The following is a 19,947-nucleotide window of genomic DNA, read 5'->3' on the forward strand; positions in this document are numbered from 1 at the left end:
ACTCAAAATAATTGTGTTGGGTTGTTGTTTTTTTGCACAATAAATCTGAAATAAATATGCAGTTGTTGAATGACATCTAGAGCATCTGGGTGTCTTGCTATTTCAGCATACAGCTTGCAAGATTTCATCACTAGCAAATTCCAAGGTTATTCACTGCTATAGAATATAATGAGTTCACTCAGACAATCAGATTACCAATTTAAATCATTTTCTGGGTTAGCCCAATACTTTGACTTGTAAATGGAATGGACAGGTTTGGTTTGCATTTCATCCAAAATTGTGAAAAAAGCTAGGCATGCTGTGTGAACATCTATTTACGTTACCTGGATATGTGTGGTGTAAGAATACAGTTAGTTTTTGGCATATAACACAAACTTCTATAGACATTGGATGTGATCTGTGATATGAAGTGTAAAGAACTATTGCTTTGTCAGATTGTCAGATTGACAAGAGTTGGAAGGGACCTTGTAGGTCATCTAGTCCAACCCAGTGATGGGTTGCTACCGGTTCACCCCAGTTCAGTGGGGCGGGAGGCTCTGCCCACCCACCTGGATCTCATCAAGTACAATCTGCGGATGCACAGAAGTGGTGTGCACGCAAGCGAAGTGAGCGCGTGTGTGCAAGCGAACTGGTAGCAAAGGTAAGTGAAATCCACCCCAGTCCAACCCCCCACCCAAGAAGGAGACCCTACACCATTTCTGACAGATGGCAGTCCCATCTCTTCTTGAAAACCTCCAGTGATGAAGCTCCCACAACTTCCGAAGGCAAGCTGTTCCATTAGTTGATCGTTCTCACTGTCAGAAAATGTCTCCTTATTTCTAGCTTGAATCTCTCCTTGATCAGTTTCCATCCATTATTCCTTGTCCGGCCTTTGGTTACCTTGGAAAATAGGTTGACCTCTTCCTCTCTGTGGCAGACCCTCAAATATTGGAAGACTGCTATCATGTCTCCCCTGCTCCTTCTCTTCACTAGACTAGCCATGCCCAGTTCAGGTAACCGTTCTTCATATGTTTTAGTCTCCAGTCCCCTAATCATCCTGATTGCTCTTCTCTGCACTTTTATAGTGTGGTGACCAAAACTTAATCCAGTATTCTAGGTGTAGCCTTACTAAGGCTTTATAGAGTGGTATTAGTACTTCACTTGATCTTGATTGTATCCCTCTGTTAATGCAATTTAGGATTGCATTGGCTTTTTTGATTACCACCACACACTGCTGACTTGGTTTGTGTAAACCAATGGTTCCTAACCTGTAGTCTGCAGATCCCGCGGGTGGGCATAATGTCATCACAGGGGGTCTGCGATGGCTTGCAGAAATGTTGTGATTTAAATCTTGAGTTAAGTCATGGGGGTCCATGGCCACAAAAGGTATTTATAGGTGGTCTGTGATGAAGAAAAGGTTGAAAACTACTGGTGTAGACAGTATTGGGTTAAATGGACCTAGGCCTTTCCCAATCTTAGATTTGATGCTGCAGATGATACAGAACTAGAGTAATGCAGTGCCAGTGGGGGTGGAGGTAACCCTTTTCTCCTGTTGTTATTTGATATGTGAAAATTGTGCTGATGCTTTTCATTGTTCTCCAAAGGGAATGCTGTATGTGTATTAATGTTTTATTAAAAAAACAGCATGGAGAAAACATTTAATCTTTTCTCTTCCGACATTGTATCATAAATTTGAACAGCCTCCCTCATTTGGCTGCTTAAACATACTTAGAAGATCTTTTTCCTGGATTCCCCAAAGCCATGTTTATGACATTTGTAGGGAAGAGCTCCTAACAACATCATTTAAAAGGCATCCTAAAATGAAAGAATCCCAACTCTTTTCTTATGTTTTGTATGTGTGCAAGAGTATATATTGGGGTGAAATGCTACCGGTTCGCACTGGTTTGGGCGAATCGGTAGTAAAAAAAAAAAAGCTACTGGTTCGGGAAAACCAGTAGTTAAAAAGCTACTGGTTTGGGTATCCTACATCCTGCTTTCTAGTGAAGCTAAATCGTGTGGCACAGCTGTTCCCCACCCCACTGTTCTACTTACCTTCCCAAGCCTCCTTTTCCCTTGTGAAGCGCGCATTTGATATGCAATGTGCATGCGTGTACAGCATGCTTTTGACGTGCACTGCGCATGTGCGTCTGAACAGCAGGCTTTTGGTGTGCATTGCGCATGCATGCATGCACCGTGCTTTTGGCATGCACTGTGCATGCGCGGGCAGCGAACTGGTGACAATCTGCAGAGGAGTTCACCACTGGTATGTTTGTAAAAGAAAGAGAATGGAAAAACAAAGATGGAGTTAAGAGATGAAAGGCAATGCTACTTAGAGTTCCTTCCTCCCCACCATAGATAAGGAATGACATCCAAACCACAAGGACATCTCTTAACTAGCATTTCATAGGAATATTGATGAAATTGGAGCTTCAGTGAATATGGAGGAGAAGAGGAAGCATAAAGATGCAAGAAGACAGTTTAGTTCCTTTTGTTTTCCAGACATCAAAGTGAAAGGGAATTTTTTGCAGTAATCTCATTGACAAATATGAGAACCAGTTTAGTCTAATGCAGGGGTGTCAAACTCAAGGCCTGTGGGCCAGATCCGGCCCACGGGGTGCTTAGATCTGGCGCACAGGGCTGCCCTGGAAACAGCGAAAGACTGGCCCACAGTGCCTCTGCCAGCAAAAACGGCTCCCAATCGTTCTTTTCAACTGGGATGGCCTCCTGCAACCCTCTGCCAGCAAAAACAGAGCTTTTCTCTGGCAGAGGGTTGCAGGAGGCTGTCCCAGCCGAAAATGGAGATTGGGAGTCTGTTTTCGCAGGCAGAGCACTCGGACACCACAGGCACTCCTGACATGAGTAATGTCAAGCTGGCCACGCTCACCCTGGCCACACCCACTCTGGCCACACCTACCCCAGTCCCCCAACGTCAAACACAACCTGATGCGGCCTTCAGTGAAATCGAGTTTGACATCCCTGGTCTAGTGGTTAAGGTGCTGGTATAGAATCCAGGAGTCCTTAAGTTCTAGTCCTACTTTAGGATGAAAGCCAGCTGAATGACCTTGAGCCAATCACTTTCTCTTAGCCCAACCCACCCCACAGGGTTATTGTGGGGAAAATAGGAGGAAAGTATGTAGAATATATTTGCCACCTTGAGTTATTAGTAAAAACAATAAAGTTGGGATACAAATAAATAAATAATAATAATAAATAATAATAATGTAATTTGAAAAAACAAGTTTGATTTCTTATTGTATGTTGCTCCACCTGGCTCATGACTAATTTAGCTTTCTGGCCAAATCTATGTACCAAACCTGCATTATGTCCTAGTAAAATGTAGGTGGGTGATTCTATTAGCGCTTCAGAATTTTTTCCCAGTGGACAGGATTTTAATACTACCCATTTTCCTTTGCAAAGGGACAAATATTCTTTAGAATGCATTTCTTCCAGTCTATCTACCAAATAAGAATTCAGATTCACTTCAAGATGTTAAAAAAAATTTTGAAGACTAGATTTTACAAACAAAAAACAAAAAAGCAGAACTGGAAGTTGCTACTATATATTAAAACCACTGTTCTGATTTATTGGATGCGAGTTATTCAATCACTGAGGTATGACTAAATCAAGTTAAATATTGTCAACATGCCAGATATTTGCAGATATTAGCTAACTTTGTGCTCAAACAATTATTAGAAGCCTCACAGAAATTAAAAAATAGCACATTTTTATTTGGTTGAATTTCTTTACATTCATTTAAATGTATCGCTATATAAAAAATGAACAGAAATAGTTGGTCTTGGGACTCACATGCATCCAGAGATGGCTTCCTGTTGTCTCTGTGTCCCTATTTGTAACATATAGTATTTGTTTTTAAGTTCCTCAGGTTTTGCATTATTTAAAGATTAATGGATGGATTGATTTTGGATATAGTATTTGGATATAGCATTGTTGTTTCTTACATGAAAGCTGAGTCTGTTTTGCTGTGAGCAAAATAGGAGGGGTTACAATTTTCAGCAGAATGTGAGGAAGAACTTAGTCACTGTGTGAAGAGATAATGGAAACATATTTTAAATCGCAAAAGATTAAGAAATATATCCTAGTGAGATATTTGAAGGAAAAAAAAACTAAGGAAGATGACAAAACAACTTTTGAAAGATCATCTCCATAACTGCTAAGTCTGAAAGGAGTATCAATGTTTATAGTAGTGTTTCCTGCAATAAACATCATTCACACAGGATGGTCTGGAATACCATTTTTAGATACAAGGAACATGATACAGAAAAATGTGTTTAGATTATTCCTCCCTACAAGGAAGATTGTGGAGAGGGGCTTAATTTACACTAGTAGTTTTCTTTCCTTGTAATTTGGTCCACTCAATATAGTCCACTTCCCATTCAGCTGGTAATATTTATTTCTTTTCCTGTATTCTCTTTTAAACTGAAGAAGCTTCTTGGATGAGAAGCAAAATGTTTTCAAGTTGGTTGGCTTTTGGAATAGCACCTTTCGGACAACTATGACCTGGATGATTGAGAATCTCCACAGACATTCTCTGTTAAACTTCTATGTCACCTTTTTCAAAGACTCTAGTTTTCTTGTGGTCTAAATGAATATGTATTTCATTCAAGCAATAATGTAAATTTTAGTAGTGGGTGTGTCTAGACTGATTTTTAAAGTATTTTCGCTCATCTTCATTTTTTATCTGGAGAAAATGGATTGTGCCAAGAGAAAATTGACAGATTTCCCTGAAGGCGATTTTCACTATACATCTATGTAGATGCACAGCTATGAATTACTACAAAATTTATAATTAAATTCGAATCTTACTTACCTGTGAAAATAAACATGCAATAGATTTGTGTGTGTGTAAAAAGCAAACAGTATAAAATGAAAGGAAAATAAATCTGGACTCACTGAATTTAAATGGAATTGTACTGCTCACACAGCAGTTGCAGTCCTACATAGCTATAGTGATGTGCATGAAATGGATGCAATTTTTTGTAAAGTATGATTTGAACCAGAAGTATGACTTCTTATGTCTTGTACAAGTATCACTACTTTACTGTGACTTGTAGCATGTGCTTTTGTTGTAAACATATATGATAAGATGCTCATGACTCTACCGTTCGCTCTGCTTCTAAAGTTACAATGCTCTGCACTGAGGATACATAGAATTGGATTACATTATAAAACAAACCTTTGTACTGTATTAATACTGAACAGTATTTTGAATAAATATCAGTGCCGTGGTACATGAGTTTCTGCCAAGGTTTCCCCACAGTATTATATGGCAAACTTTCCACAAATGGATATGCTGTATAGAAGAAAAGGCAGTGGAAGGATATGTTTCACAGTAATCCATAACATCTCTTTTCATGATAAATAATGTTCCACCCTCAAACTATGAGAAGGTTTATATAACAAATTTAATTTCATAGTTATTTATGAGAACATCAAAATACCTCAACTGCATTTTATAAAAAAATAATTTAGGTGCATATGCCTTTGATCATTGTCACTACACAGAAACCTTATAAAGATGCTTTGATAGTTTGAAAAATGAACACCAACAGTGTACATACTAGTGAAGATGATGAGAGTTGTAAAGAAATATGTTTAGAAGGCTTCAAAGTGAGAAGAAAGTAATATACTTCAAACCTGTAATTCTGATGTTCCAATTAATGCATTTCAATAGCTTCTTGTAGGAAAAGATAGAATACAAAGAGAATAAAATGTATTAAATTAAGGTGAAGAAAATGGCCAGGCATGTACTTCATTGTGGATTTTGGCTGGTTAGTTTCTTCTGAAGCTGTGAAAACAGAAACAATAAAAGATGAATATAGTTGTTTCTGATCCAAATGATTTGGCTGATCCAAATGTATCTGGCTTGGGATACATTTTAGTAGAAGGCCCTCTAGTCTCTCATGGAGATGATGCAGTTCACACTTTTCTTTCCTTTCTCAGCATTTCTCTGAGAGCTTTGACCACTTCTCTGAGAACATGGAGGACTTTTCCAATGAACTGTTCAACAGCTTCTTTGATGACCCCATGCTGGTGGAGAAGAACCCTTTGCTGGACATGGATCTGGATCCTCCCACTCCTGGCATCCAGGCAGAGCACAGCTACTCCCTGAGTGGAGACTCTGCTCCACAGAGCCCTCTTATGCCTGTCAAGACAGAAGAAAATGCCAGCGGTGAGTAGAAAGCTGGATCCAGAAGCATATGCCTAAACTGCAGCGTATCCTCTGCTGATGTGATAGATACTGTCACAAGCAGGTCCAATCTGTGTCTCTTCCAAAGAGCTGTTTCTCTTGAAAGCAGGCAATCTGCTGCTAGCAAACTGCCCCTGTTTCCTGTGTCATTAAAAGGGGCCCAGAGTTAAAATTGGTTCCAGCCAATTAATCTAACCCATTTTTAATTGATTTGAATCATCTAACGATAAAGACAGCTGACATTATTCAGTTAGCTATTGGAAATAGAAAAAAGAGTCAAGCCAAACCGAAAACATATATAGATTTTATCTGCCTGCCACATTCTCTCTCTTCGGAATGTATAATCAGGAAGCCCCATAAGCTATCTGGGAGAGATGAGTGAACTATCCCAAATAAGGGATAGTTCAAGAAACGGGGGTGGGGGAGAGGGAATAATAGAATAAAACTATACTATTTAAACATGCTTCTTAGGAAGTGAATCCAACTGAGTACAGTAAAGCATACCCTTGAAGAAACATGCATAGGACTGTGATACACATGTGAACAAGCTGAAATTAGAAATTAAAGCTCACTTTTTTCTAGTCTCCTTTGTTGAAAGCAGGAATAATTGGAGGAAAGTGAAATAGAGGGTTTTTCAAAATAAAGCAGAGCTCTGATATAAAAAAAATACTAGAGTTGACCTTTAATTTCTCATCAGGTCTTCAAAAAACAGACAAAACATGGGTTTTGGCCTTATGAGTCACAGCAAAGAGCCAATAACCCGCTGTTTTAAAAGAGGAGAATGCTTACTGTCTTACAGTCATTTAATATAACTGATTATTTGAGTCCTGGATATTGTCCAGGAAACTGACCTCTCACTACTTCTCATTATTCACACAACATTACTGTAGATATTTTAAAGCAGTGTTCTTTGCCAAAGAGTTTTTTTTTTTAACTGAACAATGCTAAATAAATTAGTTCCCTTGGGGAACTAATTTCAATTTGTTTCTGGTTCCCTCTATCCACTCTTTCCATTCCTCAATCTTTGAAGAGTTTGAAACTGATCTACGATTGTCCCCACACAAAACCATGAGCCAGGTGAGCTATCACAAGTCCTAGAGCAGCGGTTCTCAACCTGTGGGTCATGACCCCGTTGGGGGTCGAATGACGATTTGCCAGGGGTCACCTAAGACCATTGGAAATATGGGAAGTATACTTGCGAGTTGAAGAATCACGCTCCAATGGTTGACTCCACAAGCCAGCTGCAGGCTCTTCAAATCGCTAGCCGAATTCGGCTTCAGGCACGATGAATTAAAAAAGAGAGAAATCTTTGCTCTGATGTCTCCCTCTCAAGCCAGCTGCAATCACTCCCAATTGCTAGCCTAATCGGGCTTCAGGCGCGATAAACTTAATAGGGGAGGAGTCTCCACTTTAATGCCTCTGTCCTCAAGGCAATTGCAAGCAGTTCAGATCGCTAGCCAATACGGCTTCAGGCGCGATAAATTCAAAATGAAAATAATTTTACGGTTGAGTTCGCCACATCGTGGGGAATTGTATTAAAAGGGTCGCAGCACTATAAAGGTTGAGAACCACTGTCCTAGAGCAACAAAAATCCACTTAGCCTCATCCCCTAGTAAAGAGAAATTGCTAGTATTCTCTTCCTGCATTCACATTTTCAGTATATGCTGCTATGTAGATTCATTTGGTCTTTTGCTAAACGAATATATAGCAATATTTGCCATGACAGAAAAAATCATGCAGCAAAGCCACCATTCATTCTGCATTTAAAAGCCTCCCATAAGCTCTGGTGGTAAAATTACAGCTACCAGCAGAAGTGCAATCAAGCATTTTTACTGATAGTCGTAATCATAGCTGCATGCTCCTACAGTGGCAGAAGTGCTCCATATTCATAAAAGAGTGCCATAGTCAGGAAGAGTTCTTCTTTGTAGACAGAAACTAGGAACAAAAATAATAGATATCATTTGCAGCTACCTAAATTTTGTTTAAATGCAAGAAATAACTTTATGATAGTAACATTTATATATGAACGGAGCAATTTATTTCTGGACGTTATTATTATGGTTCAATGCACATTCAACCAGATGTTTAAACTGGAATTGGCATTTTTACCCACCTAGGGAGTCCTTCCCAAGGACCTGGGATAGCAGATGCGGTTTGATGGTGTTAAAGTTTTCATTGCAGGATGTAAGCTTTTCCAACTAAACTGCCTTTTGCAGTTGGTAGTGGTGATTTTGAATGCCAATGACGTTCAAGTGGTGCTCCAGATGTTTTGGGATTCCACCCAAGGAGCTATTACTATCGTTACTAACTTTGCTTTCTTTTAATACAATCATTCTACTTCTATTTGCAGGTGTTTGTATTTCTGATTTTTTTCAGTTCTGTCTCTTCTGTTCTGTTGTTATTATTATTCCTACTGCCTATGAATCTGATAATTTATTATTCTCGCTGGAAAAAAAAATCATTTTTTCTTCTCTTCCCTTTAAATCAGGGATGGAGAACTTCTAATCTGAATATATTCTTGAGGAGTCTCCTAGTCTTGTAATTCCTTTCCCCAGTTTTGTCCTCTGTTCCCTCTTCCATGGATCTCTTCTAATTTGTGAACAGGAGAAATTTGGACCATAGTCAAATCCATGCCAGTTTCAGGTTTAAGGATTGCAGGCTTGGAATGCATTGACCCTGTCCACTTGGCCTATAGCTATATTCTGATGTGTTTGTCTACAATCAATCTTGCTCAATAGGCTGAAAATTGGATGGCCAGTTTAACTCAATTTACTAGCGCATAAGCACTGAAGACAATTTCATGTGTGATAAAAAGGGAGAGATTTTCTTTCCTTCCCTTTTCTCCTCAGCTCACAAGAAGAACCTACATAAATCCTTATGCTTTCCAAGTAGTGCTAAAGCTAAAATACTCATTTCTTAAACTGGATTGTCTTTAGGGGGAAAAAATCATTTCTCTGTCTGACCGTGTGGCACAGGGGAGCATCTAAGTTGGTGGAACTTATTTGACTCCTGAAGGCCTGTATCCTTCAGGCCAGTCTATCTCCTTGAATTTTGAGTACTTCCCAACCCAGTAGTCTAAACCTCAAAATCAGGCCTGCTCCATTAGATAAAGCTGAGCTCCATGTACTAAGTCTCAAATGACTGTGTTTTGCCCTGAAAAATTCTGTAATACTCACACTGAAAAAGGACGTTAAATAAAATAACTTGCTCTCTTCTCCCCACTGCCAAGCTCTGGGCGGCCTTTGAGAGGGACCCTGAGATTGTTGGGTGTGGATGCAAAAAAATCAGCACCTTCCCTGATACTTCTGTTTTGGGTGTAGACCGAATCAAAGCTACTGCTTACAGTTAATGCTTATTGGCCCATGTAGAGACCTAAGTGGGCTTTTTTTTTTACCAGCAGATTTCTCTGCAGGAGATGGAGAGGCACAGTCATTTCAAAACTTATTTTTAAAACAATTCATTTTAGGATGATTCATGATGACAGGATATTTTTAGAGCAATCCTAGCAGAGGATCCTGTTATTTGTGGGACCCTGTGGGTGTCCGAGTGGTTGAAGGACAACCGTCAGCCCGAAAAGGAAATGGCACAGATTCAGTATATACTAAAGAGAAGAAAGGCCTTTCTTTTCAAAAAAGCTAGAAAACCATAAAAGCAGGGAATAAGTTTCCCCACAGTGGTCAGGGATTATCCTGGCTGAGTGCTGCCAGACATGAAGAGAAAGCAGTAGAATTTTTTTCATAGGTCATTCTTGTTTGGTCTTGCTCCAGAGTGATATCCTGCCTCCTTGTAGAACTGTTACTTAACTATCTCACCTCAGACTATAGATGAGGGAGGACAGTTACTCTCCAAAACCCCCTCAATATCTAGAATAGATATATTTTAGTAAGGCTAAGGAGCATTGGAGCACTAGTGCTTGTTTCTGGATATTCCATTCCTCCTCCCCTTCACCTTCCTCCTGTTCCTGCTCTTGGTTTTTCTTCACACCTAACATTCTGTAAATATGGTTATTTGCAACGAAAATGATGCGGTGTGCTGTTTATATACCCAGGTGCTAATTATGAGTATTTCTTCATTTTATTGTAAAGTTTTCTAGATCTTAATATAAATGCTTCTTGCTCATTTTTCTCCATGGCCCTGTGCTTAGTACAAAATCTTCCCAAATCCTTCCCTTTCTAAGCCAAAGAGTTGACTAGGGAGGTAGAAGCTACCAGTAAAACTAGAGATGGAAAGTGCCTTGCATCTTTTAGAAGCATCACGCCAGCTGCTTCATAGTGGAATGCCATTCTTTAGAGCATGACAAGAACTGTGTCATGGCTGTGAGCAACAGCACAGAAGAATGGAGATTGAGAAATCTGGGAAAGGGCAGAATGAAGGAGGGATGGAAAAATACAGCTTTCTCTGACAGTTGCTCTCTCTTCAGTGACCTTATGCAGCTCTCTGCAGAGAGAATTAAAGGCTCTCTAATAGCTATAATAATACCATTTACTGCATGCACACACACACACTCTCACAACCCTCATTCCCATCCCCAAAATATTTGACTATGTAACAGGACGAACCAAACTGTTTTGAAGCAGAAAAAAAACTGAGCTCAATATATTCTGCTTCAAATTCAGAACAAGCCTCTCAACTCGGGAAAGGATTATTCTGACCATCCCGGAAATATTTGGAACTTTGAAAGAGTTCTGATTCAGATTTGAAATAGACATTTTGAGCTGGAAATGGGACTGTTTTAAGCTCAAAACAGAATGATAGAAACAATCTGTTTTGAACTTTGGGCACAAAATGTTTTGAATTTAAATCTCTCTCTCCCTCCCTCCCTCTCTTTCTCTCTGGGTGTGTAGGAAATTGCTCAAGCCAGAACTCTAAACTTCCCCAACATAGGATCAGATAGTCATTTTATCACCCTTTGGAGCTATAATCTTTTTTGGGAAATCCTTTCTGAGTTTATATAATTATATATCCATTAAAAAGGCTTTCTCAGAGTATTGTCTTGCCATAACTTTTCAGACTTTATACCTACAACTTAACCCCTGTGGCAGATTTTCCTCTGCTTGATATATCTTGCATTCTCTTGATTCTTGGACAAAAGTCAGAGTAGGTGAATATAGTTTCTCAAATGTATATTAACCATAACCATTTGTTTCCTTTGCTCTTATCATCATGCACTTGCTCCTTACATTCAGCCAAAATCCAGTTTCCTATAAACTTTAAGCTCTGACCTGCCTTGGTTTAACAATACAATCTTCTACAGTCATGTGGGGGGAAAAAGTTCTATGAGACTATGGTTTTGTGCATCAGGACATAGTAAAAATCATCTGGTCCTTGGCAGTTCTTAAAAGTAGGTAAATACAACCTCAGATGAACAACATATGACATGCTATATACCATGTCATCATTTATTTTACAACAAAAAAGTCAAAATGGAGAAGCCATGTGTGAAAAAGTAAGTACACCCTAGAACCATTTTTAGCAGTAATAAAATTTGAAGTAATCAATTTTTTTATCAGTCTCTCAGATCGTTGTGAAGGCATTTTGGCCCACTCTTCTTTGCAACATTATTCAAAGAAGATGTACTTATTTTTTCACATGACTGTATGTAACAGCCAAGCATGCATTGTCTTTTATCCAAATTAACCTTAATTATTTTACCTTTTCCTATATTGCTCTTGTCCTATGTAATGTTCAGTTACCTTTATGCTATCCTCTGAACTTGTTTAGTTTTCTTAAATTATACTTTCCAGAATAGTTTATACTGTACATCCAAATGAAGAACTGTCTCAACTGCATAAGAGTTGCTTTATGGATTTCTACTCTTTTGAGGAAAGTATTTCCAGGCTGATAGCAACATTAAACTTTTTCTCTCTTAATACAGCGGTGAATTCCTCAAACCCATAGGAACCTGTTCACATATTCCATTTGTAGTCCTAGAATATCCTGAGACCATATGGAATATCCTGAGACCATCTACCTAAGTGGATGGCAAAAATGACTGAATTGGAGCAGTTCACATTCAACTTAAAATAAGAATGAAAACAGGACCAGAAATTCTTTAAATAATGAAATATTCACATTCCTGCCCTTAAACTCCGAAAGTGCTGAAAACAGACTAAGCTGTTACTGCTGAAGTTTGGAAGCAAAATAAACACAACTATTTTTGGGTTTAAAATAGGACAATAAGGATGTGTTGAGAGCAAAATGCTTCTCGGAAGTCAAATGTTGTTATTTCCATCCTTAATACTTCACCCTGGCTTTCTAGAATCATGCAAAAAAAAAAAAAGGTTAAACCTGCTGGAAACTGAAAAACTATTGTCCATCCTTGTTTTAAAGAAACTTCTGGTGTCAATCTACAAACATACTTATTTTATAAGCCAGTATAGGACAGAATACCCTGACAGAGCAGATTCATATAGGAGAGACCAACCGTCTTGTGTGATATCAGCCTTTTAAAAAAGTTTAAATATTGTGCGGTTGGATTTAATCAAGCTCTTTTTTGAGGTCTTGTGACACTTCAGGTAAGGCTGGTGAAGTCTGGTAAGATTTTGTGATCTTGCAGAATTTTTCCATTTCTTTTTTTAAAAAAAACCTCTAAAATTGTTTAAAATTGAAGCACAATGCCTAAAGTGACTAGGCTGTTCTGGGCAAGGCTTTAATGTGGTCTTTGGCCTGGAAAATGTAGCATATCCCTGTACTAGAGTTTAATAGAATATATTTTCTGTTCTGAAACAAAGAAAAGCTTATTGTACTTCCTAGCTCTAAACTCCTTTTTCCTTCAGGTTTACTTCTCTTGTGGAGGAGCACACCCTGTTTCCCTTAAAATAAAACATCCCCTGATAATAAGCCCAATTGGGCTTTTGAGTGCATGCGCTAAAATAACACCCCCCCCGATAATAAGCCCTCCCCGAAAATATTTAAACGCATGCGCAGCCAGTCCCCGCCATTTCCTCTGGTTAGAGTTAGGGAGACAGAGCTGGAAATCAGGTAAGACGGCAAGAGGAGCCTCATCTTGCTCCACACGCCCCAAAATAATAAGACCTCCCCGAAAATAAGGCCAAGCACTTATTTTGGGGTTCAAAAAATATAAGACAGGGTCTTATTTTCAGGAAAAGACGGTATATGGTACAGTGCTTCTCATGCACAGCACTAGTATGACTTGACTGTGATGTGCTTCTTTTCTCAGAATTGGAAAATGGTATGTGGACACTCCAGCATAAGCTATGTTCCATCATGGTGAAGCAGGAGCAGAACATGGTGCCAGAAATACCTGAAACTCAGCTGCCAACTCATGCAATTCCCATGATGAATCTTAACCCACTGCAAAGGTCGCCAGTCCCCAAAGAGGTGAGTTCGTTGCACCAAGAATAGCTGGCATGATCTGAGCATCAGGACCTGACAATGTGGCCATTTTAAAAAATGATTTCTTCATCTTTCATTCTAAATAGAAAGGCTGCTACAAGGTGGAAAATAAAAATAAGAAAAACGTGCCTAATTATTCTTTGTTTTAATCACTGCTGATTCAAAATAATCACATTTTAAAAAGTGACAGCGTAGAGAGAAAAGTGGGCAATCGAAGGATAATTAGGTAGAGTGCTTTCGATCCTGATTCAGAAATGGCAGACTTTGTGGGAACTATACTTACTTATTAGAGATGCTAGTCCAAACAGTAGACAGGATTGTTAGTGATCAGCATAAGTGGAAAAATTACAAGGTGGCCAGTTTCTCAGAAGAGGCAACTTCTAATGTTCTATATAATATGTTGCAATTATACATTTGATCAATTCCCATTACTATCAGGCAGCATGGGGACATTAGGAGTTATTCTTCAATACATGTGGATGATTGAACTAACTTTTTCATCCTTTGCTAGTGATTTTGCAAAGGAAGAGATATTTTTCTGTTTGAAATGCATCTCTTTATTTTTGTTATTTTGTAAAAATATAAATATTTCTGCTGGTGACATTTCAAAGATGCTTTTCTTTCCTTATATTTTTTATTCAAGTTTTACAACACAAATAAAGAACAGAAGCAGTAAAAAAGAAAGAAAAGAGAAAAGCAAAAATATGGAATGAATTGTAAAGAAAAAATAGGAAGAAACTTCCCATGTCTTTTTCAGCAACTATAAGTACAATTACAAACTTATCTCTTAATCAGTGATTTTTTTAAAAAAAATTTTTTTACTTTTTTCTATTATCCATTTTCCCTAGTCATCAAAACCACAAATTGTAAGTGCATTTTTCTATTCCATGGAAAAAGTCTACAAATCGTTTCTAGTTGAACATAAATGTTATTTTTTCTCGCTGATCAAAGCAGTTAATTTAGCGGTCTCTGCAAGTTCTATCATCTTCATCAACATTCCTCTGTTATGAGCTTTTCCACTTTTGAGCGTATAATAATCTCGCTGCAGTTGTCATATATAAAAACAAAGCTCCATGACTTTTTTCTAGTTGCTTGTCCATTAATATCAAAAAATAAATGAAGTATTTGGTTTCATTTGTAATCTAATGTTTAAAATCTTCTGAATTAATGTATGTATTTGTATACAAAATATTTAGGCTTTTTTACATGTCCACCAAACATTATAAAATGTCCCTTCATGTTCACATTTCCAGCAAAGATTCAAAATACATTTATACATTCTAGAGATAGTTTCTCTGGTGACAAATGCCAGTGATATGTCATTTTATAAAAATTCCCTTTAAGTCTAGAACATAATGTAAATTTCAATCCTTTCAACCACATCCTTTTTCATTGGTCCATTTGTAATCTCTAGCAAAACGTTTTAGCTCATGTTATTATTATACATTCCTTCACTTGTTCATCTTCTGTGTCATAATGTATTTCAGCAACGGTTTATACATTTTAGCAATAACATGTTCATGTTTTTAACCACTTAAAACCTTGCTGTCAATTGTACATAAGAAAACCATTGACAAGGTTATCCTTCTATTATCAGACCTTCTCTTGATTTCATTTTACAATCCCTTTGGAAAAAAATTCAAGTACATCTCAGTAAACTAGCCATTCATGTTTGCTTATTATTTCTCATCTATAAAATACTGCTTCTGCTGAAAGCCGTAAAGATGTTTTCAGGTAAAACCTCAGTTTATTCCGTACTCTCAGAATAGCCTGGGTTTAACATAACAATTTTTAGTCTATATTCACCTTAGTTTTATCATACCATAGATATCCATGTCACCCAAATCTCAAATAATGGTCTTCTAAATTCAGTAATCTTTTATTTCTTAAGAAAACCCAATCTATCATCAAGCTTACATATTTTAGTTAAATCCCCATTAATGATTTTTTGTGCTATGAAGTATAAATCAATTCAGCCAATTTATAAAATTCTCCCAAAATTCATATCTTTGAGAACCTTATCAAAAAATATTTCAGTTGAAATCACTGTGAACAACTAATAGCCATTATTCAGTAATTTTGTTCCTCTTTAAGTATTAATGGTATGTTGTCCTCTTTCTAAGTCTCTGGTATCTCTTCTGCCTGTAGAATATAATTCATTATACTTTGTAAACATTGTAAAAGTTCATCTTCAAACTACTTATAATACAAACTCTATATCCATCTAGTTCACTTGGCTTACTCTTTTTTATTGCTTCTGAGACTTTTGTTATCATTATAACAAAAGTTGTATTTGTTCATTTTTAATCCCTGGTAGATTTTGTTCTCCAAGATATTCATCTATTTTCTTCAAGACAATATCATGTCATTTATGCAGATTAAAATAATATTTTAAAAATGGTTTTTTTGTGTAAAAACATTGTCCATTAGTATAGTATGTTGCTCTTGTAATTTCATTGCCATTTTCTTTTTTCTTTCTCTTCATAGTTTATAAGCCAACTATCTCCCTAGTTTATTCGTAAATTCAAAATTTATTTGTTTTGCATCATTAATTTTATTTCCATTTCTCTTATTGTTAACATGGATAACTGTGACTATAAAATCTTAATTTGTTGGGAGATACTTGTATTCTTGGAGAGTTCCTTCTCCTTTTCTTTTTAGTTCAGACCCAACTTTTTGTATTTACCCTCTCTTTTAATTTCAAAATTATATCGTATTACATAATCTCTAATAAAGGCTTTACTTATATCCAAAACCATTCTCAAATTTATACCTTTATTTAAGTTATTTGCAAAAAATATTTTAATTTCTTTTTACAATTTTCAACAACTTCTTTCTATAGCAACACTCCATTTAATCTCCATCTGAAAGGACTAGATATTTTTTTTATAAATAAAACTGACAGAATTATGATCTGAGAATATCTTTGGTAAAATGTAACAACAGCATTCTCCATGGTAACTAAACACCACAATCTAAGTCACATCTGAGTCTTTACTGAGCCTTTTTTTATGCAGAACTTTAGAAATAATTAACAAACATTCCATGCTGGATTACTCTGTTTAACTAACTTAGTAATAGCAATAGCAATAGCACTTAGACTTATATACCGGTTCACAGTGCTTATAGCCCTCTCTAAGTGGTTTTATAGAGTCAGCATATTGCCCCCAACAATCTGGGCCCTTATTTTACTGATCTCGGAAGGATAGAAGGCTGAGTCAACTTTGAGCCTGGTGAGACTCGAACTGCCTAACTGCAGGCAGCCAGAAGTCAGCAGAAATAGCTGCATTACTGCATTCTAACCACTGTGTGACCGGGGCTAATAAAGCACTTTCATCAAAAGTAAAAATAATAAAAATAAAAATAGAAGGATAAAAAAATAAAGGCCATCACCTTAACCATTGAAAACTTTTGTAGATTCTCTTTTAATTGATTTTTTTGCCAATAAATCTTAAATAAGTTTAATAAACCAAAGTCTATCTTGTATTTTTGTAGAAGAAGACTTAACTCATTCCAAGGAATCTTTGTTGCAAAAGGAAATCTTCTCTTCAGCCGAAATTGATTACTTCTTAAAGTGATTAAGAGAAGGGAGATCAAAGCAGCAAAGTCTGTAATGGCTCCACTATGAGTTTAGCTGAACGTCCAGGGGTCCCAAGAACTCAGCTCTTGGATCTAGCCACAAAAAACTAAGCCGAATTTTCATTTCAATCAGAAGGACTTATAGTCCAGAACACAGGTGGTTAATCTATTGATCTCCCTTTGATCCAGGAAAATAAGAGCTAGCCAAAAATCTTACATTGGCACATCGGCCTTTCAAAAGCTGCAGTGGCTCTCTGCATTTCAGAGAACTTCAGGCTGCCATTCCCCACAAGAAGCAATCCTTGATATTTCAAATATGCTTTTTAAAGAGCATACTTCCAGGATAGTGTTCAAGAAGCTGAAGTGGAGATGTCAAAGTTTAAACAAATCAAGTTTTTTTTTAGACACATTGGATTTGTCTTCGTATACATCTTCCTATAAGGCATTTCATCTGTTGGTCTGTTAAAGGTACACCAGCTTACTGTACAGATCAGAGGTCTTCAACCTTGGCAACTTTAAGACTTGTGGACTTCAACTCCCAGAATTCCTCAGCCAGCAAAACTGGGAACTCTGGGAGTTGAAGTCCACAAGTCTTAAAGTTGCCAAGGTTGAAGACCCCTGGTTATAGACTGTAAAGCCTAGCAGCCTTGTCAATGCAAAGTCCAGAATAGCAATCAAAATTTAGAAACATATAGTCCAGGACAACTGGAAAATACCAATTTTGGGAGAGGGGCAGGATATATTGCAAGATGAGAAATCAGAACACCTGGGCCAGATTCAGCTTATGATATCTTTTCAACCATTCTTTCCCAGTTTTTCCCCCTTTTTTTGTTGCTTTTCCCTCTTCCCTCAATTTCACAATGGTGGTCAGAGGTACACTGAGTGATTCTAATAGGCATGGCACAACATTTATTTGTTTGCTTGCTTGCTTGCTTGCCGCCCATCTCATCGTTCTAGATTACTCTGAGCGGCTTACAATGGGGACTTACAACATCCCCTTTACTCACCATCCCTACTGAGAAAACTAATGGGACAATAAATGTGTGTGGAATGTCAACAAGAGGCATCTGAGAACTTCTGACCTGGAGTGCCAAATACCCTTCCTTGTCATTTGCTTCCAAATCGCACAACATGTTTCATTGTAACTTCAATTTAAATTGCATAAATTAGTGTGTGGTATTTCAAGGTATGTCCTGAAGGATATGGTAGTAACTTCCTCTCACTGTATTTCATTGCCAATGAGTTAATTTTAAAGGGTTTGCCTGATCAGATGTGGGCCTAGAGGGGTCAGAAAATGAACTATGTCAATTCGATAAAATCATTTATTCTGCACTTTGAAAGGTGAGAGAATCCCATATGTATTTTACAGCCTTCTTTTTTCTCCTGTGAAGTAAGAGAAATCCCTTCATTTGGAGTCAATTGTGGGTTATCTTCCTTTCACTTACTGTGAATAAAAGTAGGAGGGAAAAACAAGGACGCCATTCAAATCAAACTTGTACACAAAACTTCCTCTGTTGCTTTAACTTTGAACTCCCTGGATTTCCAAATGTAGATCTATGTGGTGTGTGTTTGAAAACCATATTCACTTCCTTTGCCAGGCTATGTTTACAGTCTGAGACAGCGTGAAATATATCTGTTTAATGAAAAAAAAATCTCTGGCATTTGGTGGGAAAAGAAAGCTGGTAAGAGAAGATCACATTGGTACAGCTGGGAATTAATGGCTCTTCATATTAACTCTTCATCTCCTTTGATCAGAAACAGCTGTTAAATAGCCCTGCAGAAAATCCAGTGTACAATAGAGGTATTCTGTATTGCCAGTTTGTGCAAAACCATCCTACACATATTACAACAGATCAACAATCTGAATCTGAATAACAGGAAGGAGATAATAGCAAAAATGACTGTCAATCATGGAAACACTATCTGTGCAATGCACTTCTTTATCACATGTGTATGCTCTTCATTTTTCTTTACCAAATGCTCTCATTTTTTTATTATATTGTCTTTGGAAGCAAGCAAGCAATTTTGGATGCCCATATGGAATCAGCCTTTAATATGCAAGTTAATAAAAAAGGATGAGTAAGGAAAAAAAGTTAGAATAATAGTGGCTGCAATCACTAGGCATGTTGGTATTCACCACAGTTCTTAATCTCTGCTGGTTTAGCCATAATTAAGCTGCAGCTTTTACAACATAGCATGTAAGCATGTACCTGAGAATTGCCATGGCTCAATAGTAGAAAACAAGCTCTGCATAGACAGTGTACAAAGGCTACCCAGTTTACAAAGCTACCAATGACTGGAGAAATGGCAAATGCTTAAGGAGAAGAAACAGAAAATAGACATGGTTCCATTGTGAAAATACAAATGGATGCTTTGCTGATTTCCTTCAATGATGTATTGTCTGTACTGACAGGTTATAACCCATAGTGGAAATACATTTCAAGCAATGGCATAGAATCCAATGCCTCTTGATACACCAGAATATTTCCGTGCATTGTATTACCAATTTATTACTAAATAAATCACTTCTCTCTTCTGGCCAATTGGTGCAAAGAGCAGACTATACCAAAGCACATACTATAATATACAGATGAATAGTAAAAAATAGTGTGTAGGTGATCTTGAGAAGGATGATGGTCTCACCATCCTTGTACAGAGGCCTATTATCTCAGAATAAACCTGAGAGGTATATGTAGCCTGACCCCAGGAGCAAATGATAAGATACAGCACAATTTTATTTTTTAATTGTATTTCTTTGTTTCTTTGTTTATATTTGTATTTAACTGTCCATCTCCCTCAAGGGACAATGTTTTGAATCCTTGCAA

General features: G+C 37.3%; 1 protein-coding gene across 1 annotated transcript in view; it reads left to right on the top strand.

The window, feature by feature from the left end:
• Positions 1 to 19,947, top strand: part of CREB3L1 (cAMP responsive element binding protein 3 like 1) — a 98,934-nt gene that overhangs the window by 40,793 nt on the left and 38,194 nt on the right. The window contains exons 2-3 of the mRNA XM_058161745.1: positions 5,941 to 6,169; positions 13,368 to 13,528. Of these exons, the coding sequence (XP_058017728.1) occupies positions 5,941 to 6,169; positions 13,368 to 13,528 (390 nt within the window). The remainder of the gene's footprint in view (positions 1 to 5,940; positions 6,170 to 13,367; positions 13,529 to 19,947) is intronic.

Source organism: Ahaetulla prasina, chromosome 1 (assembly GCF_028640845.1).
Source record: "Ahaetulla prasina isolate Xishuangbanna chromosome 1, ASM2864084v1, whole genome shotgun sequence".
NCBI classification, from domain to species: domain Eukaryota; kingdom Metazoa; phylum Chordata; class Lepidosauria; order Squamata; family Colubridae; genus Ahaetulla; species Ahaetulla prasina.